General features: G+C 35.5%; 1 protein-coding gene across 1 annotated transcript; it reads right to left on the bottom strand.

Moving 5' to 3' along the window:
* Nucleotides 1-4,927: 4,927 nt before the first annotated feature.
* On the bottom strand, nucleotides 4,928-22,558 carry pou1f1 (POU class 1 homeobox 1). Its single transcript, XM_015383823.1, has 7 exons — nucleotides 22,423-22,558; nucleotides 20,320-20,481; nucleotides 18,599-18,697; nucleotides 7,047-7,307; nucleotides 6,716-6,880; nucleotides 5,513-5,573; nucleotides 4,928-5,425 (listed from the first exon to the last, which is right to left on the bottom strand). The coding sequence occupies exons 1-7, from the start codon at nucleotides 22,556-22,558 to the stop codon at nucleotides 5,185-5,187; spliced, it is 1,125 nt and encodes a 374-aa protein (XP_015239309.1). The 3' UTR covers nucleotides 4,928-5,184.
* Between the last annotated feature and the right edge of the window lie 2,961 nt (nucleotides 22,559-25,519).

The following is a 25,519-nucleotide window of genomic DNA, read 5'->3' as shown; positions in this document are numbered from 1 at the left end:
TTCATACTTAGAAGGAAAATAATGTTCACAATTTTTGTCCAAGAAAGGTAAATTAAAAGTATTGATCAAACTAGGTTACATTTTCTTTTATAAATAATGTAGAATAAAAGTGTTTAAGGATGGCTTTAGATCATAACACATTAATTACATTTTAATTAATAAAATTTTTACTCCTACATTTTCGTGGTTATAGAATCCCTTTATTTCAGTCTTTAGTCATGTAAAGACATTACAGAGTTTATACTTTTCTCCTTTGCTGTATGTTTTAAAATAGTTTTGCCTTCAAATAGGAGTTGATTACTTAGGTTGTTACTGACATCTAGTGTGAGTTTCATGTCAACGCTCTCATTGGAAATTATTCAGAAAATGTTGACTCGTTTAATTCACATTTTACCCACTATAAGTTCCTCTAAATTAAATATAACACTTTCTAATATACAAAGGGAAATAATTTTTTTTCTCTAAAAGTACTCTCGCAATCCATTAAACTTCTATTTCTGTATAAGTGGCATTCTTACTGACATTTACATTAAAGTGGCGCCATTAAGGTCAAACATGACCGTCTAAGGTTTCCTTACCAAGTAATGTAGCTGTATATAAGTTTTAGACCATATACATATAAAAAAAAAAAGTTGGGATTTACATTTTATGATGTAGGATTGAGATTAGCTTGGAATGGAGAATGCAGATATTTACAAAGTGAACAGAAATCACAAAAGCACTGGGAAAAAAATAAAAAAATCTAGTATTTTTTCTTAAAATAAGTGTATTTCTTCTTGGATTGAGGAGGTAAAATACATTTTGCCAATGGAACAAGACAATTGACACTTAAAATAACACACACTTGCAATTTCTTATTTCAAGTGCATATGATCTAAATATACTCATTCCATTTGCAAACTCTCATTTAATTGAGAAAGCTTCCTGGAGGGGAAGTGAAATGTCTTCAAACCTTGGAAACCAAGTCCAGTGGATTGCTTTTTAAACTTTTACGGAACTCTCATTTACCTACTCGAATTAAGGGTAAATACACTAAATTTAAGAAATGTTTACTTATTTCTAGATCGTTTTTTGTGTTTAGCTCATGGTTAACCAGGAAAGTCCATCCAATGCTTTAACTGTCTGCCAAAAAGGATGATTTCAGCTGTACAGAATGTACTCAAAAAAGGCACCAGGCAGGTGTGAAAACATCAAGGAGACACTGGTATTCTACAGGAGGTAAACCAGTGGAACCAGTTTCATGATTTATTTTCTGTGGAAAGTTTCTTCAGACTGTTAAATGCATCTGCTGAAAAGCACTGCAGCGATGGAGAAAAGGAGCCCAGCCAGGAATCTTCTTTCATGCTGAAGCATTCTGATCACATTCCAGTGTGGGGATTACAATTCCTCTTTAAAACGTTTCCACAGACATAAATTAACAGAGCGTGATGTCCAGGAGCAATCTGCTGATGAACAATATGGATGAACAGTATAGAGGTGGATCATGTAAAGTGATCACTGATTGGCTTAGGGTCAAACACTGAATCTGACCATGCTTCAAACGTCCATCCCATTAAAAACCTGTCAGTGCTTTGCATTAACTTTTAGAAATTATTGATTTAAAATCTTACTGATAAATGTTTGAGATGTTTATTTTTCCAGTTAAGTTGAACGCAGAAAAAAATCGAAGAAAACTGAATCTGTGTATTGAGGAAAAACTAATTTGTCTTAAAAACATATAATGATATCCTGGGGTTTTCTTTTCTTTTTCTTTCTTTTTTTTTTACAGACTGCTTTAATAAAAAAGCAAAAAAGACACCAGAAAATTTTTTGCTCTGATAAGAAATCACATGTTTTCTTTAGTGGAAAGGATATGAAACAGATTTCTGTAGCTTAAAAACAAGAGAAAAGAACTCAGAAACTGATGCGTTTACTATTACAGGTATTTTCACAGCATTACAGGCATAGATTTTAACGTTGTGCAACAGAAAACAGAACATCTATCAACAACAAGGTAAACAAAAACGTCCTGCCTCTTTTTACGTCAATCCCAAATGCATGGAAAATTACAGGAGACACAAAGAGTACATTTTACATTTTCCAACGCTGCCTGCAGAAGAACCTTGATAAAGAAGCTTTCCAGCCACTCTGTTAAAGCATAACCTCTTCTTAACTCTCAGCATCCTAAAAGTTGCACATAAACCCGCCGTACTCAATTCCCCGGACAACACTGGAGATATAAAGACCAACATAAGTCAAGGTGGAAACAGCTTGTTCCTAAATTAAAACGTCGGCTAGTTTTATTTATGAAACCCTACTCTGTTTTCCTAATGTGTGTATTGATTTGGTAATAGAGCCGTAAAAACAAGACTTGGCACAGGTGCAGTAGTTTATCATAAAACTCAATTTACCGGTTGAACCTAAGGCACCTTCCGGTATCTAACTATGACAGACGGTTCATTTTAACACAAGTATACTGAAAAAATACATCTTTTGACATGAATAAAGGTTGTATTAATCCTGCTGACATTTTATGGAACAAATATAGACTCATTACATGAATCAGTTTTAAGCTGTTCCATGTTGCAGTAATTGGCACTTAAGTTGTAGTTGCAGTGATTTAAGGTCAGAAATGTCAGGCTCTCGTTCTGTGAAGACATTTCACATCCGTCATCACAACAGGGTTAGGGTTCCCGCTGGCTAATGATCGCCATTGTATCGCACTTTGTCAAAGCAGCAACAACAGAAGCAAAAATCAAAACGTTACAAAGGTAACAGACGGAATACCACGTACTGTCACTGATGACCCTGAATTGTCAATCAAAGAAACAAATAGCAACAAAAAACCTCATGGAAATATATTAGTTTTTAAAATACATTCTTGACAAAATATTAAAATATTATTGATGTCAGCAACTGGGAAATAAATATATATTAGTGGCTTCATTAAGGTAAAGGACAAAAAAATTAGAACAAATACATAAATATTAAAAACAGATGTTCATTTCGTTAAAAAAAAACATTTGAACTTTTTGATTAAATGACCGTGTCACAAAACACTGAGCTGATCTTTTAGAGGTAATTCTCTGCATTCTGGGCTTTTCTGTGGAAATCACCTGGCCTCTAATGGCGTGGTTAGTATTCATATAAGAAACAAGAATGCAGCTGAGATCCAGTAGGCTTAAATGTCAGGACTGGACAACAGCAGGATTCAGTTTATATGGGCTTCAAAGTTCAACTTCATAAAACCAAATGTTGCATTTGATGTTGACATTTATCCTTATTTAAATGTATGTTTTTCAGGGGAGCAGAGTGTATGTATCTCGGGAATGGAGATAGAAAACATACATGGGTAACATACAGCTGCTTACAAATGAACTCATAATCATTTTTACATCCTCCAAAGGCAAACAAAGTTGTTTTTTTAACTCTTTTTTTTGATAGACAAACACAAAATTGTGCTTATTTGTGTAGGAGAAGCAAAACGTTACATGGTTTTTAAGATCTTCAAATTCAAAGGCATTTCGTTGTATCAGCCTCTGTTAGAATGACACCAAATGAATGAAATCCAGCACAACTAACAGCCTTTTGATATCCACTAAATGATTTGTTAAATCTAACATGTCTAAAAAACTCCATGCAGGTGTCCTGTGGAAACCTCAGAGCTGTGTTAGAGAACATTAGTGAACAAACGGCATGATGAAGATTGCGAACGCCTGCACATAGATGTGAACACTTCACCCCTTAGAGAAACATGGTAGTGGTGGTATTATGCTATGATAATCATGCTTTTTTTCAGCAGCTAATAGGGGGTAAGAGTTGATGGGAAGCTGGATGCAGCTCAATGCAAGGAAGTCCTGTTGTCGTTGGAGGGTATTTTCCATTAGGACAATCAACCCTGAACAAACAGCAAGAGTTACAATACAGTGATATAGGTCCATGCACATCCATGTGTCAAATTTGTCCAAACTTTAATCTAATTGAGAATCTGTTAAAAAAAAAAACTTAAAATTGATGTTAACAGATGCTATGATTCCAATCTGAAAGAACTTGGGCTTTTTTTTAAACAAAAGAAACATTTTAATGTTTAGACAAGCCGCGCCAACTAGACTCAATTACTAAGACCTTAATTTAGTCTGGTAAACTGCCGTTGACTCCAGCCAGATCTGGTCGGACCGTTCAAAGCGCAGGAGGTGGACACTTTACGATGCGTGACTCTCAGCACCAGAATTACCCATAATGCAGCATTGCTTTTCTGCTAGCGGAACAACAAGCCTGCAATCTTGCAATGAAAATTAAGAACGTACTAGAGAGCATGCCTTATTTTGTCAGATTCTTAAGGCAGAACCAGCAGAAATCGTTCACTGGAGTTTATTTGATGGCTTGACATGTTTAAAGGACAACAAAATTACAAAATCAGAGCGTGTTGCTTGGATTTTTCGCCACATCCAGAATTATCTGATTGGTTCTAACCTGATGAGGCTGACCCTGTTACTCCTGCCTTTGAAATCGAGCTCTAGCAGCAATCAACTAGACTGATACAGCATCTGTGTGCTAAATGGCCTGTCCTTATATAGCACTTAGTTAAGTCAGGAGACTTGACCAAAGTGCTTTACACTACATTCAGTCATTCACCCATTCACGCACACACTCACACTGATGGTGGTGAGCTACATTGTAACCACAGCTGCCCTGGGGCTCACTGATAGAAGCGAGGCGTCCGTACACTGGTGCCAACATACCGTATGTGTCATATCTGTCTGGCTGGACAAGCTACGTCCAAGCGTGAAAAGCTGTTATAGCCATTAAAAATGCACCAAAATATTACAATTTGATATCTCACAAGAGAAATTGTGAAAACCATGCTTTTTGCTTCTTTCCACTCTATAAATGTATATTTCTGTGTTGGTCTATCATATAAAATCCCCCAAAATAATTATATGCCATATAAGGATAAGGGTATATTTGCAACGAACTTTAAATCTTTATTTAATCTAATAAATATTATGATATTCATAGTTTAGCTAAAAAATAAAATAAAATAAAAAAAAAGCATAAGGAATGTGTTTAGAAGCATTTTTTTTTGTAGCTGCTCCTAGTGAATTTATTACTTTTGGAGCTGTTGAAGAATAGTCAATTTGTTAGGTTGTCATGAAGGAGCCCTTTGTCACTTTTGCTCTGAAGACAGCTGAACTGAACTTTAATTTACGTGAGTGGTCTTTGTGTTTTGCCCAATTGTGTGAGGCAGTTTGGGCTGATTTTGGTCAAGCAGGAGCTCAGGCTGAGGCTTGTTTTGACACGTTTCTCTCTTTGGCGTCTGTTGCAGAACCATACTCTGACCACCTCCTTCTCCAGATGGAGCCCTTTGGCTATCCGGGCTATCTCCTGTGAGGAGGGCTTACTTTTCTCCACAAAGCTGCGCTCCAGGGCCTCCTTAGCTCCAAGGCTGTAGTAGCAAACAGGGGATTAAAAAAAATCCTTCACATTAAATGTATTAAATTGCTTTTACACTTTTCTTCCACAAAAAGTGTACCTGATGGTTGTTCTCCTTTTCCTCTTCCGCTCATTCATTCCTGTTTTATCATTGTACAAGGCTACAGGAAAGAGAAAAAAGATATTGTTATCTAAACTTATGCTTTGCTGTGATACCAGAAAAAAAACACATCATAAAATTCAGACACAGCTTTTTTTTTTTTTTTTGTTCTTGGCAACATCACAAAAATATCTCAGTCCTCTTATAAGTATTATATTAACAGCAACAGTTTATTTGTAATTCTAGATTTTAAAATAAGGAAAAACATGAACAGTTCATTTAGATGAAGCATGATTTTTTTCTATTAAGTGTTATTTGAAGTAAATAAAATATTAAAACAATTTCCAATTTAATTAAAATGAAACATGTCTGTCTCTTTTTAATTCTATTGTGAAAATTTAATTCAGATATTCTTTACAAAAAGCACTAAAGCTTCTAAGACTGTTATTTGTTATTAAAGAACATTAGTTAGTCCTTTATATCATTTTAGCCAGTATTAAGGGCCACATGTGGCTCTGGAGTCACATGTTGCCGACCTCTGGTTTGAAGGAGAGGATACATTTTCATGCGGCACTATATCCATACTTGCAAGACGTTCCACATATTTTCAATGTTCTAACCTGTAAATGGGATTTCTAATTGTTGTCTTTCCACACTGGCCTTGTTCATGGCACGGATTGTACAACTCATTTTTGTCAACAGATTCTCCCACCTGAGCTGTGGGCTTCTGTCTGCTGCTCTGATTAAAATATCTTATTTTTGAAAGCAATGCTCTCCAACTTCATAAATATGCATTGCTTTTTGTTGGTGTAGCACAGCAAATTTCAAAACAGAAAAAAAAAAAGTTTATGATTACAATGTGACAGCGTGAAAAAGTTTGAGGGTTATAAAGAATTGTGCAATGAATTGTCATATATTTAAAAATAAAAAATACTTTTGAGTTGTAGGCGGCACAAATAATGTGTTATATCATTATTCAAACAAAAACAAGCTTGCACTTCAGGTGCTTTCTTTCGTTCTTCAGAACGGTTAAAAAAGAAAACAGGAATGTGCTTTTTTAGCACACCATCCTAGTGATATCACTTACATAAAATACTATGGCAACAAATCCAAAGTTCAGGTTTAACATCACTGAGATGGATAAAGATGACACCTACTGTAAATAAACACTGTATGGGGGCTGGATGGATTCATGTGACTCACCACCAGCCAGCTCAGCCTCGTCGAGCCATTTTGACAGAATGGCCTTGAGTTTGCAGGCATTCTTAAAGCTCAGCTGCAAATTTTCAAAGCGGCAGATCGTGGTCTGGCTGAACTCGGAGCCGTGCACTGCGGCAAGAGCCTCGCCTACATTAGTCTGAGTGTAGCCTGGGGGGGTCAAAATAAAACAGAAATAGCAATGCATCATAGATTACAGTCATCAGAGGGAAAGGAAGATTAATGTATAAAAAAAAAAAAACAACAAAAACAAACATCTAATACCAAACAAAAAAATCCATTAGATGGAGACGCATCAGTTATAGGTTGTGCTCACCGAGTTTGATCCTGCGTATTTTAAAGTCATTTGCAAACATCTCCAGTTCCCGTATCTGTGGGGAATCTAAAGGGACACTATCCTCCTGCTCCCGCATCCCTTTCCTCTGTGCGTCACCTTTCCCCTCTCCACTGGGGCCCCCAGGGATCTCATCAGCTGAGAGGAGGGCAGACGGTAGCGAGGAAAAACCGTGACTTAAAGCACAAGAGCTGCTGCTCAATCCATGATCTGGAAACTTGTATATGCAAGGTGTCAGAGACCCTGTAATGATAAAAGCAGAAGGAGATGATGTAGGGAAGGTAAAACACCAAAAGACTGCCAGAGTTTATAAACCATCTTAAGCAACGAGTTGCCTGGGTATTCTTTTTTTCTTTTTGTCCATTCTTCTTGGCAGAATAGCCACTTCTCAGTCAGACTGGATGATATGTTTCTGTGAACACGGCTTAAACTAAGCCATTGAAACGCACAAGTATTGATCTAAATGCTTTTACTGGCTCTATTACACAGATGTCAGACTCCAGTCCTTGGGGGCCGGTATCCTGCACTGTTTAAATGTCTCTGCTTTAACACCCCTAAATCAAAAAATTAGGTCCTAAGCACAGGAACTTGACTGCAACTTAGTAGATATTTTAGGCGTTTAATTCAGTTGCGTTCAACCTGGGAAATATCTGAGATTTGCAGGATATCGGCTTTTGACTACGTGACTTTGACAACTTGCTTTGACATCCTTCTTTCTAAGAACAGCATACCTGCACTATAATGGTGCCCCCATCATGTTTCACCATGAGAGTGCCACATTTAGAGTGATGAGCAGTTGCTTTTAAGTGTCTGACACGTTCTGAAGTACATCTCAAGAGAGTTGAATTTCAAAGCAGAGCTCCACTTTCTTTTTGCTAAACCACTGAGAAGAATGAGTACGTTTTTATGAGCTTGATAGAATTTGTTACGAAGATAAACGCCTCATGATGACAACTACTGTCCCTTCCTGAATAGAAGGTTTAAACATAATTGGCGCCTCCCTCTTCATCTTCTTTTCATTAACCAGCTTGTAGACTAAAGCTATCATTATTGCATCTAAAGACGGGCACACAAACACAATCAGCGCCCACCGCTGTGCTTGGGCAGATATTTGTTGTGCAGAATTGGTTCTCGTTTTAAAGCTGCACACTTGGGTGACAGCTAAGCCAGTTCAATTTACTGATAAAAACAGAGTGCGGAGTCTCAACAAGGTAGTTTGTGACATGAGTGCTAAATTAATCCGAATGCATTTTTTTTAGCAGGCTTGCTGAAAAGCTATTCTACTCTTTGTCACTTAATACATTATGCTGAAGTGTACCAGAGTTTTCTGCCTGTGTGGATCTTTTAAATTTCTGTATTCCCAAAGAAAACATAAAACAAATGCTACTTTTCAATATTTTCACCATAACTGTTGAAGTTTAGTACTTTGAATGGCTCTTGTTGCTAATTATGCATAACACAGAAATGACAGATGTCCTCTAAAGTGCCATTCTGGGAGAATCAGATGCTATTCTTTGTTTCAGCTTCAGTGAGTAACATGGTGGCCATTTGTCTATGGATTGTGAAATCCTGCTAATTAGGAGAACATTGATGGGTTAATTTTGTATCCTCACTGGAACTTTGGTATATTGTTTACTCCTGATATTCAGCTTAATATCACTTGTATATCATAAAATTCATAACTTATCATGAGTTTTATAATATACATATTATCATCACCATATTATGTAAATGGTGATGCAGTGCAAACTGTTACATAACAATCAAAAAGATTCACTAACAATAATCATCCGTTTTTGCTATAATTTAAGTACATATGGCACTAAGTCAATCTACATAAAATGTTATTTCTACGTAGCCTTATTTTTTACTGTGAAAAGCAAGGCTTTTCTTTTGTCCCTCAAAAAATCTCACATGCTTCTTTAATGATTTTAAAAAAACAAACAGGTTACTGTGAATGTATATGAAACTTTACCAGGTTAAGGTTATCCTCATAGGAACAAATGTATGCATTGGATATACCCCATGTTTGGTTCAATGTCGACCACTCTGATCATCCTTGCATAGAGCTGGCTCCACGTTGGAGTTTTTATTTTATTTATTGTCTGTATTTTGACTAATTCTTTGTTGGTATTTTATCTACAGTAAGTCATGCTTTCTTTAGCTTTTCTTATATTTATTATTATCATTCTTTTCTTGTGTTCTTTGTATTTCAGAGTTTTTGGGTTAGCTCTGCTTTGTTCCTCTCTGCCGTCCCATTCATTCTGCCAGCTGTTCTGCATCTCCTCTGATTGCTCCCCCTTCACTCTGCCCCAGCTGTTCCTCAATTTTTCCTGATTAGCTCTTTTTGTTTAGGCTACCTGTCATTTCTCCACCCTTCAACGGAATTACAAAACAATATTAGTACTAGAAAAGCACTCTGAGACCTCAAGCAGTAAATGTTGCCCCACATTGTGATTTACACCTATAGCTAAAACTTGCACATTATCTGGATAATTACCGAATTTCAATAAATTGCTCCTTGGCATTAGGTGCAGCTCTGGAATGATTTCCCTAAAATCCTTTCATAAATGTATAAATAAGGCATAGCATGTGTCTGCAGCCTCTGGTGTTTGTTCTGCTCTCACCTCCTTCATTCACTCTGCCCTCTGCTCTCTTCTGTGATCAGAAGATCAAGACTTTCCTGTATTTTTGTAATCTTGTCTTCATTACAATACCTGGACTTTTGAGTCCAGTGCTGAAGCTGTCATTAGTCACTGTTACCACTCTTGGGTTTAGGGTGGAACTGCTTGAAAAATTTCTGCATCCAGATGCATTTAACGAACTGTTCCTTGGACTTTTGTGCACAAAATCATTAAAAACTGTCCATAATTTTTCAAGTTATTCTGTACGCACACATGTTCAGACAAACAAACACATTAACTCCCCTAAAAATAAAACCTCTTTGGCTGAGGTAAGAATATTGATTTAAAGTACGTATTTCCTCTTAACTACCATTTTTTCTACTCTGCTCACCCCGGGTGAACTTCATTTGACTGTCAGAGCTGCATCTGAGGGTTTAAACTTCTATTTATATCATAAACACACAAACAAGAACAGTAAAAGCCTATACAAGCTAATTAAAATGGCTTACAGTATCTTCTCTTCTCATTAAAACTCCACAGTCGGAATGTTTGGTGCTTCATATTCATGCTGCATATTCTTATCTATTTTCGAAAAATATAATTTAGGCAGAAGACACTCTCGGTGAGAGTTTGCTGAAATTAAGAGAAATATAACTACTTCTGATACCAATAATAATCAGAAATGAGTCAGAAATCTGCTAAATATTCACAAATGATAATGATAATATAATTTTTTTCATAGTTTTACATACATAAGGGGAAACAATAGTGAATTCAACCAGGGGGACACAACAGTTTAGAACAGTGTGTACTTCATGTCTTCATAATAAGCGTTTGTTTGTATCTGGACTTATTTTTTATTTTGCAAACATATATGCATATATGATAACACAATTTTGAGGACATTTGAATTAAAAGTTAAAATAAAAATATTGATATGATTTTGTATATCAGCCTACCTCTAAACTTAACCCAAAATTAACCTAATCTGCGTGCAGATTAGGTTCACATTCAGGGAAAAAAATCGAATTCGGATTATATATATATATATATATATATATATATATATATATATATATATATATATGTGTGTGTGTGTGTTGCTGTAGGTATGGCATGTAGAAAGCAGCCACTTACCCATTCTTTATCAATTCTCTCTGTTCAGACACAGAAGCCTTGCCTTTCCGTTATTCAGACAGACAGGATATTGCCAGGACAGACTGCTGCTGAATATAAAGCAGCTCTGACCATCACACAACAATGCCTGACTGTAAAAAAATATTGTTGAAAAGTGTTATCTAATGAATGCAATATAAAATCTATTCATAAAGGTGTGTGTTTGTACCTTAACAAAGGTGTTTATATCACTCACATTTTGAAAATGTACTGTTTGTGCCGTTAAAATGATTTGTCATTCACATTATTTATGATCAAGACTGAATATTAGGCAGCTTTAAAAAAATGTAGAACAATCCAGTGAAAGTTCATATAACTTGTGGCTTTAATCTTTATGGACATTTCTGAGAGATATTCTTGTTTCTACCTGCCTTAAAGACACAAACCATAAACTCAACAACGATTCCTTAATTTCAATTGATTACAATTTCTATTTAACCACATCCTTCAAAATACTCTAATATAATTCTCTAACAGTGTACATGACTCTGTGTGCAGATAACCTCTCATGCTGAGCCTGGTTCTGCTGAGGGTTTTTTTTTTTTTTTTTTTCCAGTTATAGAGTTTTACTTTCCACTGTCGCTACATGCCCATTAAAATGGTTCAATGAAACCTTCTGGTTTCCTGATTCAGAAAACTTTCAACCAACTTGAAAAATAACAACTGGTACCAGGAATCTGTATTTCTGGACTGAATTAACCTTTTTTTGTCAAATGCACTCAGAGAAGATACTTTCATACGATTTGAAATGTCAAGAAAAATATAAGATATTATCAATAATAGAATAGTGTCATGTACTTTTATTCAGCCCCCTTAGTCAATGCTTTGTCAAAAAAAAAAAAAACAACAACACAGACCTTCTGCTTACAGACTGCTGACTTCTCTCTCTCTCAGAGTTTTGCACATTTGAAATATGTTAATTGAGGTAGATATTTGAACTGAGTCAGATTTGATGGTGTGAAGCTGTAAATGACAAATTAAGGTCTTGTCATAGATTCTCAACTGATCTGTACATCTGGACATATTGGGGCATTGTAAGACATAAATCTCATTTGATCTGGGTTGTCATTGTATACTTCTCCTTATATTTTCAGGAAGGTTGTAGGGGAACCTAAACATTTAGCCCAATCTCAAGTCTTTTCATTCTCCAGCAGTTCTTCTCAATGGATTTCCATGGATTTTACTCCATCCATATTTACCTGGTGAACTATAACCTGCCTCCCTAGTAAAATTAAAGAAAATAATCCCCACAGCATGACTCCACCCTCACTCGACATGTTTCACTATGAAAATATCATTGTCACGGCGATGGTCAGTCAGTTTTCCAGCACACACAGTATTTTGCATATAGGCCAAACTAAAGTTTGCTTAAAGCTAATTTGTTTTTTATATTTTAAATAGCTTCCTTTTTGTCCCTATAATAAGTTAATGGAGTGGTTCAAAATAGGCCCTGTTGCTGCTTTCCTAATTCAATCCAATCCAATCCACTTTATTTATATAGCACGATTTAAATAAACACAAGGTTTCCAAAGTGCTGCAAAAAAAAGATAAAATATTTAAAATAAATAAAAGTAATTAATTAAAAAACAGTGTAAATTAAGTTAGATGAGATCCAAGAGATTTCTGGCACAATTTAATCAACTTTCATGGTGCATGAAGAGGGTCAGTAAACTGCTAATCTGAGCAAAATTTGAAGTCCTTGGGATTTTGTTTTGTAACCTCAGCTTGCGTTAAACTTCTCGATAGCCGTCGCCCAGGCCTTATTACTGTGTTACATGCTATGATCATTTTTTGTTGTTGATGTTTCTGATGTTTTTAAACTGTGTTGTGAAGCACTTTGTGGTTTTGGTCTGTGAACGTGCTATATGTGTAAAGCTTACTTAGGCCCAGTCACATTTCTCTCACTTGGGTCTGAGAACACTCCAGCAAGTTCCCTCCACACTGAAGTACACTCAATGAGGGAGGTGAAAGTGAACATTTTCTCCCTAAGAAATGGGACACCACTAGTTGTAAATTTACCTCCCAGCCCAGTAGATGGCGGTAATAAATAGCCTGTACACTTTACTTACTTATGATGCTTTTTTACGCTAAATTTCTCTATCAAATTTATCTATATCTATACTGATTTAACATTACACAAAGGCAGGCTCTAGATGCAAACTATTTCAACTCTACAGTTAAGTTGCTAGAATAGATTTTATTTTTCTGCTGTTGTCATATGAAATATATTCAAGTTTTGTGGTTAACGGTATGCTTAATGATGAATTGTGAAAAGGTTCAACGAGTATAAAGGCTCTATGGCGACTGAAACACTAAATTTAGCATTAGCTTTTAATGCAATGGCTCAGTTTCTCAGCCAAAGAAATGGTGCTGCTATCACCAGGCTTTTGCATTGTTCTGCTGGAGCTACATTCAGGGCAGAGAGCAACACTGCAGATGCTCAGATAGAGCTGCATGCATGAATAATGTCTGCCTGTGCTCTTGACATCACAGAGAAGCAGAAGTCCTTTTCCTTTTTGTGTGAAACTTTTCTTTTTCTTGCCCAAGAGAATAAAAACTTTTTCTTGTTAACGCTGCTTAACATCAAACACCCCCCCCCCTCCAGCTGGTGGGGAAAAGTGGACCTTTCCTTTCCTCCACCTAATCCTAATGCATCAACTGATGTTCCCTGGGGAAACAGCTGTGCTACAATAAGCACTGTAGTTGTCCATGTGCAATTCTATTTATTTTTTTATTAAATTTTGTTTTTTGCAAAAGGTTCCTAATGTAGCAGGAAGAAGATTACTTTTTGTCCATTTTTAAGTTTGTGTGCAAGGCCATCTTTAACTGTCATCATCCTGAAGCTTTGCTTTGCTTTCAAAGCAACGTCCACCCACTGTGGAAAATGTATTGCCACTGACTTAACAACATAGTGTGCTGTAGGGATGGCTGCAGGACATTCCCAACAGATAATAAATACTTAGTCGAAAGAAATGTGTAGGGAAATCCTGAATATTATTTCAAACCTTAGGCTGTGAATAATCGAATGCTTATGTATAATGAAAATCACTACATGAATTCATGTGCATTTCCACGTTTTCTGTACAGTGCATAATGCGGATTAAAAATCTTCTGCACAAATAAAAAGGAAATTATGCAAGCTGGGTTCCCCAAGGTGGCCACTTTCCTCTTAGCTCATAGGAGCTTAAAGATTAAAATCAGGGAGCTGAAGCTCCTCTCAACCTTTTATTATAAAATCCATGGAATGACAAAACAGCTGAAATCTTATCTCCAGAGAGAATTGGAAATTGGCTTGCTTTCAGTGTTACAGCAGTTCCTCTCCTCTGCGTTTTCACACAGATATTGCTAAAGAGAAGCTACACAATGGCAAACATGGCAACATAAAAGCTAATCTCAGCCTAAATCAAAATTAGTACAAGCTACAATTTTCTGCATGATTCTCCATTATTCTTTCTGTTCTTAATACCCAGGATATACAATTTATCACCATAATTACTACCTTTTAATTAATATTAAAGCACCATTTTATTCCCATGTATTTAAGAACAATGCCTTTTCTGTAGCTTATTTTTTCTTGGTGTAATTATTTTCATAACCTGCTTTGATAAGTCATCAGAATATTGTCACAATTTCTGGTATACTCAAAAAAAAGATTTTCCATTCTTTTTATTTTCATTGTAGTTCAAACCACTATTATCCTATTGATTATTATGAAATGAAAATGATTGTGATCCCTGATCTAATTTAATTAACACTAAAGGCGTTTTCATTTCCCTGCTCCCACCATATGTTGCCATAGATAAAGACATCTTACCTCTTTAATGTATTAATCTTAAATTTTTTTCTTATTCAATAATTTGTTGACCAACTGGGGGTCAGTCTAGGAATGCCTCTGGGAATTTTTTAGGTGTTTAAACAGAAAATAGGTTGTACTGCTGTCAGCCACTGGTGGGTGGCTGACAACCCAATTAGGCTCAGTCTAGACTCTAGAATAATCATACTATACCGACTGGAAAATGAATGAGAACACATATATATATACATGTATATATGGAATATATGTACGTTTCATACATGTATTCCATAATATATGTACGAAACGTACATATATTCCAAATAAATCTGTAAAGACAGACTACATCTCCATGACTCCCTCGTTAATAAATCTACACACATTTATGCAAATCTACACACATTTATGCATTATGCATCTATGTTGTTTAAATCAGTTATGGTTTAGCATGATATAAATATTGAATGACTGAGTTTTTGTAATAGGGAGTAACTGTAAGCAGTTTTTCTTTAATTTCATTGAAGACTCCTAAATGACTGCAGAGGTACATAGCTTTCCCTTTTCCCCCTGTAAAACACAAAAAATAGACCTGAAAAAAACAGGAATTATGTGCTTGTCAAGTTCAGTTAGATTAGTTAGAATATTGATGTGCAAAAAATTATTGAATTAATTGATTTAATATAACGTAATTGTGTTGTCAGGTTATGGTTAATATGCTAACAACTGAAAATCTAACTAGTGGAGAGTATCACCGCTACCATCCTCTGTTTTAAAGTGGAACTTCTTTTTCCCCATGGTGGTAAAGTCTCCTGCTATGGGAACAACAAATCACCAGGTCGGGGTGTACATAAGGGTAGCCAATGATTGGCAAGGGGTGGCCATGGCCAGCCCTGTCCCCCCTTCTAGCTCCACCCCTGCATGTGAACGCCACAGTAGCAGCAGCAAACTCAAAACTCACTTTTTGTGAAAGCCAACAGAAGAAGTGAGTTTTCTCCCTTTTGCCAATCAATCTCTGGGCCAGTTCCTGGACTGAAGCATGATTGTGAATGCACCCTTAGAAAGACGCAGATTTATCCAACTTTTCTTACAGTACACTTTTAGTAACATGAAAAATACTATTTGGTGTCAAAGTGTGTTTGAGATATCTTCAATATAGATACGGAATGATAGCTGGTCTGTAAAAAACTACTAAAACTGCACAGGTTAAAAATAGATAAAGTAGGGCAATATGATGAGTCATTTCACACAAACTTAAATTTATTTATTGTTAAGGGAATAATAAACGTATATACCTTTAGGATATAGCATGCTCCCATTATGTCTTACCTCAGTTTTCTTATTTTTATGAGTAATAACATCAACTGTGTGTCATTTCTTAATCTTTCTGAGCAATGAGCAACAAATCTAATTTTCTGTTTCACAAGAGGTGACTTTTTATATGGAAGCCCCAATTTCATGCCTCCTTCACATTTCATTACATTGTTTACAGATATTCCTTTACCTACTAGTAATATGTCCTCCTCTTCAAGTGAATCAATGTCTTTTTTTGCTGACTTGTATCAATACACAAACCTTCTTTCTGTTTCTTTTCATTTAAGCTGCCAATAAAATCCTCACATAGGTCTATTTTTGGTAGCCTGATTTTACCATTTATTCACTTGGCAGAGGAAAATCTGAGATCATTGAAGTGACAAATTAGTCTACCGTCCTGGTGATAATAAAAGAGTGCACCTCCTTAATTTAATCTTAATGTCTTTTCAACACAATCTTTGACAGCTTGAATGGCTCAGGACTGTCAAATCGTTTCACGCAGACAGTGGATGTTGCTGAGGCAGACCTAAAATAATTAAGCCATTACTTTTAGAAGTAATGTCTGTCAAGAGTGATAAGAAAAAAGTTTGCAAACGTTAACTGTTTAGAGGACCCGGTTGCTTTGTGGTATTTGATAACACTTGAACAAAGCAAGTGAACAGCAATTTTTTTAGTCATGGTCTCCTTCTTTACTGTTATCTATTTTTTTTTTATTAGAGATTATTTCAATAGAATAGTCCTCTTTTCAGCATCATGTGTCATCTTTTTGATTACATGCGTACTACTGTGCAACTAACACAGCGAGATGTTCTTAATGTTTAGGAATTTTTGTACTATTGTATTATAAATTGTAAAAATGTCAATATTGTGAAGAAAATTAGGAACATATTACATTTACTATAGTACCCCTTTAAAAGATGTGCAAAAAATAAAAATAAATAAATTCACCTTCTATTAAAAGGATATTTTCTGCCTCTGAAAGCTTTGGAAAAATGTTATGTTTTATCAGAGAATAATTACAGTTAAAAACTGAGAATTACATTGTTAGTTGGTTAATGCATTAAAAGAATACAAACATTAGCGGTGAAAAAAATATATATATACATAAATATATAAACTATTGAAAAAGAGATATCCTGAACAGAAGCTACAAACATCAGTGACCTTATATCATATTAAATATACTTTGTTTATATTAGAAATAGTCTGAATAAAATGTGTACAAAGAGATTCTTATGATATTTTTTAGAAGGTTTCCAGTGATTTCAATGCTTTTGAAATGTTTGTGAAAACACAGATCATGATTTTATGTCAAATCAGTCAATTTTCTAAATGCTGGCAATGTCTTTTTCATCTATTCAATCAATAATACCAGTATTGCAAGAATTGGATGGTCTAGTTATGATAAGTAATGTTTCACGATTTAAATGGGCTCTCTGTCCTAAAAAAATGTATTTATTTTTTTGTGGTGAAATGATCTTATTAGCCTAAAAGCAAAACTTAAAGAACCTGTGTCCAAGCTGGCTGAAGCTGTTAGGGGAGTATCATTATCCATGAATCCTGCACTGACAGGAAGCCATTATCCCAAAGCAACATGACATGCCAGATGACAGGTTTAAAACCTATAAGGACCAAATATTTTCTGGAGAAATTCTCTGTGATGTGTTGAAATTTAAATGGAAGTGCATTTTCCACAGTGACCATCTGTAACATTTGGAAGAAAAGGGTGAATTTAAACATCTTATAACTCCACTTTAAAAGGTTTAGGCAGAAATAGGTATTCAAAATGGACAAGGACCCAAAGAAAAAAGGCAAAGTAATTAGAAAGTAGCTTAAAAATATTAAATCCAAAGTATTAGGAGGGATCATTACAAGTGCTTTTTCAGTCCTCCATCAAACGTGGACCAGTCTACAAATCTGAGTCATTTACACCAGCAATGAAACAACTTATAATAAGAAGTTTTCAGTAGGATATCAAAAACATTTGACCCCAGTCATAAAATGTGAAGGTTTTGCTACCCCATTCTAAGAAAAGAAAATCTCAAAACACTTTCTGTAACATAAAGTTTACTTTTTATCTTAATCATATTGTCTCTGAGATCCTATCAATAAATCTCAAGTTTCTTTGACATGTGAATATAGCAAGACACAAATGCTAATTTCTCTTTGTCATTCTTCAAAATCTACATTCAGGGAATTCATGTAAAGGAAAACTTAATGAACTGCAACAAATAGTAGCGTCTGCACATCAGGCCTTACTTTCCAAAAATATACGAATCATAGGAAGCATTTTAAAATCCATCTATTACTTTAGAAGGTTGAATGAAACATGGTTTCTGGGGAATGAAAGGGTTAAAGCCTGCATTGTATCCTGTGCTCCAGCTGAAAGATTTATACCTCAGCTCCTAACGGGATTAAGAGGAATTAGCAAATCATTTGACAGTTTGTTACAGCTGTAGCACCATATTGTACAAAAAAACGGATAAACCCTTGAATTAATTTTACCTGGCAGCAAAATTGAAACTAATCACAAAGTAAGCACATTTCCCGCTTGATTTGGTGGAATTAACTTGCAGCTGAGGGAAAGGCTGAGTGTGTGAGTCTGTGCAGCGTGTGGATGGGTTCTTTACCTTGTAATGGGTTTGCACCACTCACCATGTTGGGGTGAGGGACGCCACAGGTCTGCAGGATGCGAGTCTGAGATATACTGGCAGAAAGCATCTCTTGGGCTTCAAAGAAAAGGGAGAAAGATAAGAGTTTCCTTTTAATCCCAATGCGACATCATTATGGGCTAAATCAGTGTAGGAATATGCTTTATAATCCTCATCAGTACCTTTGTTGCTCTCACCATACTGCAGTTTTCACAACAATTGGCGTCAAAAGCATTGAATAAAATCAGATTGTACTGCAATAGTACAATTTCACACTGAAAATATAGCTGGAGTTTTCTAAAAGTGTTCTTTGGAGATCTTCAATGTTACCATCCTCCTCATTGCTACCAGATGACCAGACTATCTGACCTGGAACATTTTACACCGACCACACATCAATTTGTACCCACCATGGGGGGGTTTCATTCTTGATTTGACATCTAATGATTTAAAGAAGTAAAACTCACAGTTAAAGTCTTTAAAATGTGGAAATGTGACTCTATTGTTTTATTTTGTAAACAGGAGATTGTTAAGATTCACTCTTGTTGAAAAAAGCACACATTGCAAAAATGATCTAAAAATAGGTTAAAATATCTTAAATTAAGTGTATTTACCCTTAATTTTAGAAGGTAAATATGATTATTTGCCAATTGAATGAGTATTTTTACTCTTAAAATAAGATAATTAGATAATACGCACTTGAAATAAGACAATATAATTGTTTTTTCTGATTTTAAATGTAAATTGTCTTGTTCCATGTCTCACTTTCCTCCTTAATTCAAGAAAAAATTCACTTATTTTAAGAAAAAAATGACTTACTGGGATAAATTTTTTTTGCAGCGGAAAGAGTTGAATAGAAATATGTTGATATTAAAATTATTTAAAAAAAATCTACCATACTATCATATCAGATCTTTATCAGAGAGGAAGAAGGTCCTGGATTATTTGATATTTATGCCAATACTGACTAGGATCAACTTCAAAAAAGTAAATTGTGAGTTTAAAAAGTTTTTGTTACATGTATATTTAGCTTTAGATAAATATGCCACAATTATGGCATCTGCTATTTTGAAAAAATACACAATAGTTTAGTTAAGATTTGTTTATCTGCAATAAATAAATGTACTCAAATAATTTTTTTTCTGTGTCATGGGTTATTAGTTGTATTTGGTGGAATTATATTTTGGTAGACAATTAAATGTGCAGGGCTGCACCATGCTATATTGATTTAATATACAGTCAGAACTATCGCTTCCCACTCAAACACTCATTTAAGTTATTAATTCATTTCATACATAGAACTCTGTTAATGAGAAGTTATGCAGCATATCTACCATTTCAAATAACGGCATTAGATTTATTCTGTACAGAAATAACCGTGAATCTTCTTTAGTTATAAGAATTATTCCTTTTGTTGATGATTTTTTTTTTCACATTTTATTGTGATTACACTGTCACAAGGACAAAGCAATGAAATTAACTCTCTGCATTTAACTCATCCCCTTGAGGACCAGTGGGCTGCCACTGTGAGGCACCAAGGGAGCAGTGTGGGGTTAAAGGTGTCGCAATGTGTGGGAGTGGGGATTGAACTCACAACCTCTGGATTTAAAGCGCAATGCCCCAACCACAATACTACCACATCCTCATTAATTTCACTAATGAAGGACCCATTTATACACAACAACCCCAACATCTCTCACCTGTCATCATGCCATAAGTGGCTTGCTGGTTGCTGTAATGGCAGGGGGTGACTGGATAATGCAAACTTTGAGGAGCATTGCTGAGGGCGTTTCCAAGAGAGGAAGTGGACAGGTGCATGTGGGACCTCTTTGAGGTCTGACCCAGGGACAGTCCTGATGATACTGTTGGAGAAAACCAACAACGGAGAAAAACATTTTGTAATTTGGAACAAAGTCAAACCAGTTCTAGAAACAGAAGCATTGTGTCTGTCCTCTGAGGATTTCCAAGTAGTTTTTAATCATGTTAGCTTGACAAAAGATCTGATACACTTTATAGTAAACATATGAGCTACTCAAGAGGATACAATACTTTAAAGAAATCTGACTTCAAAAAACTGAATTTCTTATATAAAGTAAATCAATTTCAAATTTAAAGTGTTACTATTTATATTGAGCACCAGTCCTATGCAGTTATCATGCTAGAATTGAAGAAATAATTGTTGAGTATACATTTGTCCACCTTTATCATTTTTATAAGGTTATAGGCTTTAGAAGGATTTCTAAATGGTTGTATTGACTGAAGACACAAACCATGATGATGCCGGGAGGAACAAAACAAAGGGACAAAGCAAGACACACACTTTGATGACAGCTTTTCTCAGAAGCACTGATTTACATGTCGCTGTGAATGATCCTATCACTGCTAATTGCATAATTATTCATGGTTCATCTTCAGGCAGTTTTGAGCTTACTCCAGGCACTAATGAATGCTTAGTGCCATTGTTAGATGAACACAGAGGCAATCTTTTTGACCAATAAAAAATGAATGATTGATTGAATGATTGATTGAATGTGTTGTTTTATGGCTTTATGACCTTCTGGTGTAAAATTAAGGTGTTTATCATGCATATCATATGTCTAAATATACTATTTGTCTGGCTACAGAATATATATAAGGATTTCTTTTAATGGTGGGTATCACACAAACTGTTGCATTAACATAGACTTCTATCATCAAATACCATCTACAGTAGAGACTAACAATGAATAGGCACTAGAATCATTTTTTTCATAATGCTCCATCTTGTCAAAAAGTGATGTAATTTTCATTGAATTTGTATTTTTCTTAATGCAAATTGTATTTAAGCTTTCCTCATTCTTTCAGAAAGCGGTGACTATAAGAGGAAGATGGGTTTCTGTTTGGTGTCACATTTATTCCAATAACAATATTGTTACATTTAATTACAATAAGAAAAGCAGTGCATTTAAGTATACAGACATTTTAGATTTGTATCTAGATAGTCATTAAATAACTGGGTTAATTTTGCTCCTTTGACAGATGGACTAAATTCTGGGTGGATATATTTTTATTATAACACAACAGTGTTATAATGAAAATCATACACAACTATTTTTTGTATTTTTTAGTATTGGTGCAAGAATTGCCCTATAAGGCCAGGTGCATCATTTCTGATAAATCTATTTCTGTGATCTCTTAAAAGTACAAAGTTTGTTCTCAGCTCAAAAAACTGCAGATTGAATCTTATTCTTTTTTTTTTTCTCACCATTGGAAAAGCCACAGGTTTTATTGAGTACAATGATTTTTTTTTATGGTTCCAGGATGTGAAATCTAAACAAAAGATTAATGCCACTATTTATTCTGATTGGAGTCGAACATTTATTTGTATTCTGAGGGTCAAAATATATCTATAAATAGAATCACATGATGTTGACACGAAAATTCAATGAACTTTCTCTAAAGTGTAGACTTTGCTGATTATTATGTTATTTAAAAGCCATTAAAGGATTATGGGTGGTTCAGTTACATTTAATAGACCCTCTTATAGCCCTATACGGCCTGTAAACACAGTCATGAATAGTTTCTATTTATTCTAGGTATGCTGATGGTGTTGAAACAGATGGGATTTAGAATATTAGCAACACAATTTATGGTTATTAATATTCCTAAGCTTTGCTGGCAAGCTTTTTAATAAAAATGCATAAATACAATCTTTAAAAACTAAAGTTATCAATAGAGCAGGACATATTTAGATGTAACCCCTACAACATACTATCTCAAAGAAAATACTTAACAAGTAGGAAGAACATTTTAAGGTGATTTACCTGCAGAAACCATACTGTAAGCATGGGAAGTGGTTGGCAAGCAGTCACTGGTGGAGCCATGGTGCATAAGGATTGGTAAAGGTGAATCTCCTGCCAGTTGGGTGAAGGAATCAGTACCAAATGCCTGACATGCCATCTTTCTTTGGCTTTCTTGAACAATCTCAGTTGGAGGTTTGACGTTCAAACGAATTATTTTCTTCAAAGCACAATAGCTCACTTTATTTGGTCTCGTCTTCCATTGTTTAGCATCCCTAAAATATGTCTTCTTGTTTTCTTTCTTGTGATTTTGTCTTGTCTTCTTCGGCCTTGTCTTGTTCTGCCGTCGTGTTTTGGGCTGCGATTGTTCTCTTACACCTTTGAGTATTGTCTTCTTCTCTTGTCCTTTTATCTCTGGCTCAGTCAGACATGTATCTCCCTTCAGGCAATTGGGAATATCAGGATAGGAAACTGAGATGCATTACTTTTTTTCCCTCCTCCTCCAGAAGTCTTCAAAGTTTTAGACACCACCCTACCCTCAAACTAAATGAAAACCAAAGTGGTTCATGTTCGATTTCAAATCACTATTCTATCTTTTGAAATGGGATTCTCAGCTAATAGGGCCTCCACTAAGCAGCCCTGCTGTCTGTTTCAACCTTCAGCGATCAGTGGAAGTCAGCATCTGTCATGCTCTCAGCATTTCTCTGCCCTAGTCTACTACAGGTATTTATATCCCACCTACATGTAAGCAACCTCTCTCACAACCTATGAGATCCCCCATTTCCTGTTGAGCTCGCCCCCCTCTTTCAATTCCATGGCGGTGCTGTAATTGCTTGTTTTTTGTACTTACCTATGTTCTTCTCATCCCATCTCCAAATCCAGGATTAGGGTACAGAGCGGCTGAGAAACCTGATCTCCTCCTCACCTCTGCCTTCTTACTGCTGTCTCTTTCTGTCTCCATGATTACAAGATTGTGAGGAGACAATAGCAAAGTAAAACAAACACTCAGGGGTACTCAAATATTCAACAGCTTCTTAATGTTTTATTTGGAATATAAATTGTAAAAATGAAGCTAGTCGAAATGTCTATCATTCACAATAGCAAAGGGAGGGATTGAGTTTAGTTTCTTAACTACACAACCGTCAACATAGAGCAGCTTTTCTTACAACTTATTTTCTATGTAGATTAGTAAATTTAAAGGTATAGTGGAGGATGATCTTTTTCTGGGTGGATCATCAAAATAAGTGGTCCTCTTAATTGCCATTCATTCTGGTATTATATGTTTCCATAAGGCAGTCCTACGTGCTCGTCCCCATTTTCACTTAACGTTGGAGAATCTGACAGTGGAAAAAATTGCAAATCTTTTTTTGGAAAGTAAGCTTGTATGAGCGATGAGAACAGCAACTTTTAAAAAGAGTGTGCATGAGGAGAAATGGGCTTGTGCACGCTCTCACATGCGTTTAATAGGCGTTCCCTCGATGGGAGCGGGTACAGGGTTGTGCATGTGCATTTTTTATTTAAAAAAAAAATCGCGAAAATACTCCACTATACTGTACCGTTAATCTGCCAAAAAATCACCTAAAGGTGGATCAGAATGTCCTTCCATATTGTCCCAGATCTTATTTGGATGCTCTTCTGTTTTTCTACAACAACAAACCTAAATACATTTTGATTTGATATAGATAGACCAACACAGAGCAGCACACTGAGCCTCTTCATTCACAGGAAAAGTGACACCCTGTGTTTATCTTCATCAGTTTCCTATTGACTCTGACCGGCTTCCCTGTGCCTGATGCTTCCACCACCATGTTTCACTGTGGGGATGATGTTAAAGGTAATGTGAAAAGTATTTTGCAAGACAGAGCCGTTGCATGGAATTGTTTTTTAGATCTGTAGATCCGCAGCTGTTTTATACTATTTTCATGTCTTCAAAGTTGGTTAAAGGTATTTTATCTCAAAAGTAGACTTGAATAAAGGGATGGGATACAAATGCACGCTGCAGATTTATGATACAATAAGTATTTGTTTATTCAAATTTAAAAAGCTATTTATAATATTTGCAGTACTTCACAGATATGCAAAACTTTATACAGAGATGTTTGAAACAAAGTAAAAAAAAGGTTGAAAAGTTTACTGCTACATCTTGGTGTTTCTGCTTGTTCCAGGTCAATTAAGTAAATGCATATTTATCCTTAATGTGTACTTTGACTCTTCCAACCTTGTTTCATTACACTGTTTTAATGGGGACATTAAAGCAGGTGCTTGGCACTCAGGTAGATCATAGAGTTTATGAGTGAATTCATAATGTAATCACAAAGTGACAGTTAACAGAAATGAAGAAGGCCAAGTTTAGGGTTTCAAGAGCAGTCTGTATGAGTGATCAGAATAAATGATCATGTTTGATTGCAAGAACCACTAAATAAAAGCATATTCACACATTTAATTTATAAGAAATGTGTTAAAACCAAGCAAAAACTATGAAAGCATCCTCACAGTTTTGTGAAAGCTAAAATAAAACATAAGTAATTCAGCTTAAAATACTCTAGCAGCTGTTCTGTAACATGTTTTTTTTCTTTTTTGCATTTTTTTTCCTAGATGGTATTCATCTTTACCACACACCTTGTTGTGTCCTGCAGGAGCTTGGAAACACTTTTGGCCTCTGTTTTGGTTTCAGGGTAGTGCAGATTGACCAAACCACAGTAGAGCAAGGCTGTGTTGTGCCCTGAGAGCTCCAGGTAAAGACAATGGGTGTCATCAGTAGGAATAAAGGTTAATCTGAGGAGTGTGGCCACCATGTGCATTTTGTTTGGGCCTGTGTTTGTGTTTATCCTTAGCTCTGCTTCACTATTGTTGGTGAAGGTGGCCAGCAGGTGCAAAACAGTTAGTGGGTGGTGGGCCTGATTCAGCATGCTCGAGTTTGGGTAAATTTACAGGATATACTTAGCCTTAAAACAATATCTTCTTTAAAATAGGAACTAAAGTGTAATTCTTTTGAATGAGTTTTCTGATCCCTTAAACTCCCTCTGAATTTGTCAGGATTTAGAGTGGCAGAAACTCTTGACTTTTTTAAGTTCACATTAAATTATAACAAATAATGCAGGTTTTCATTAAACACTGACAT

The sequence above is a fragment of the Cyprinodon variegatus genome, unplaced genomic scaffold, assembly GCF_000732505.1.
Source record: "Cyprinodon variegatus isolate N-32 unplaced genomic scaffold, C_variegatus-1.0 Scaffold295, whole genome shotgun sequence".
Taxonomy (NCBI): Eukaryota; Metazoa; Chordata; class Actinopteri; order Cyprinodontiformes; family Cyprinodontidae; genus Cyprinodon; species Cyprinodon variegatus.
Note: the sequence above shows the minus strand (reverse complement) of the source record. Positions and strands in the feature narration are given on the sequence as shown.

Bases quoted from the DNA above. Each gene is read 5' to 3' on its own strand.
- pou1f1 (XM_015383823.1), bottom strand. From the start codon at position 22,558: ATGGCATGTCAGGCATTTGGTACTGATTCCTTCACCCAACTGGCAGGA. The intron at 18,698-20,319 runs GTGAGAGATGTT...TTTTCTTTGAAG, and splicing joins CACTTATGGCATGATGACAG to CCCAAGAGATGCTTTCTGCC. The intron at 7,308-18,598 runs GTAAAGAACCCA...TTATCATTACAG, and splicing joins TGGTGCAAACCCATTACAAG to GGTCTCTGACACCTTGCATA.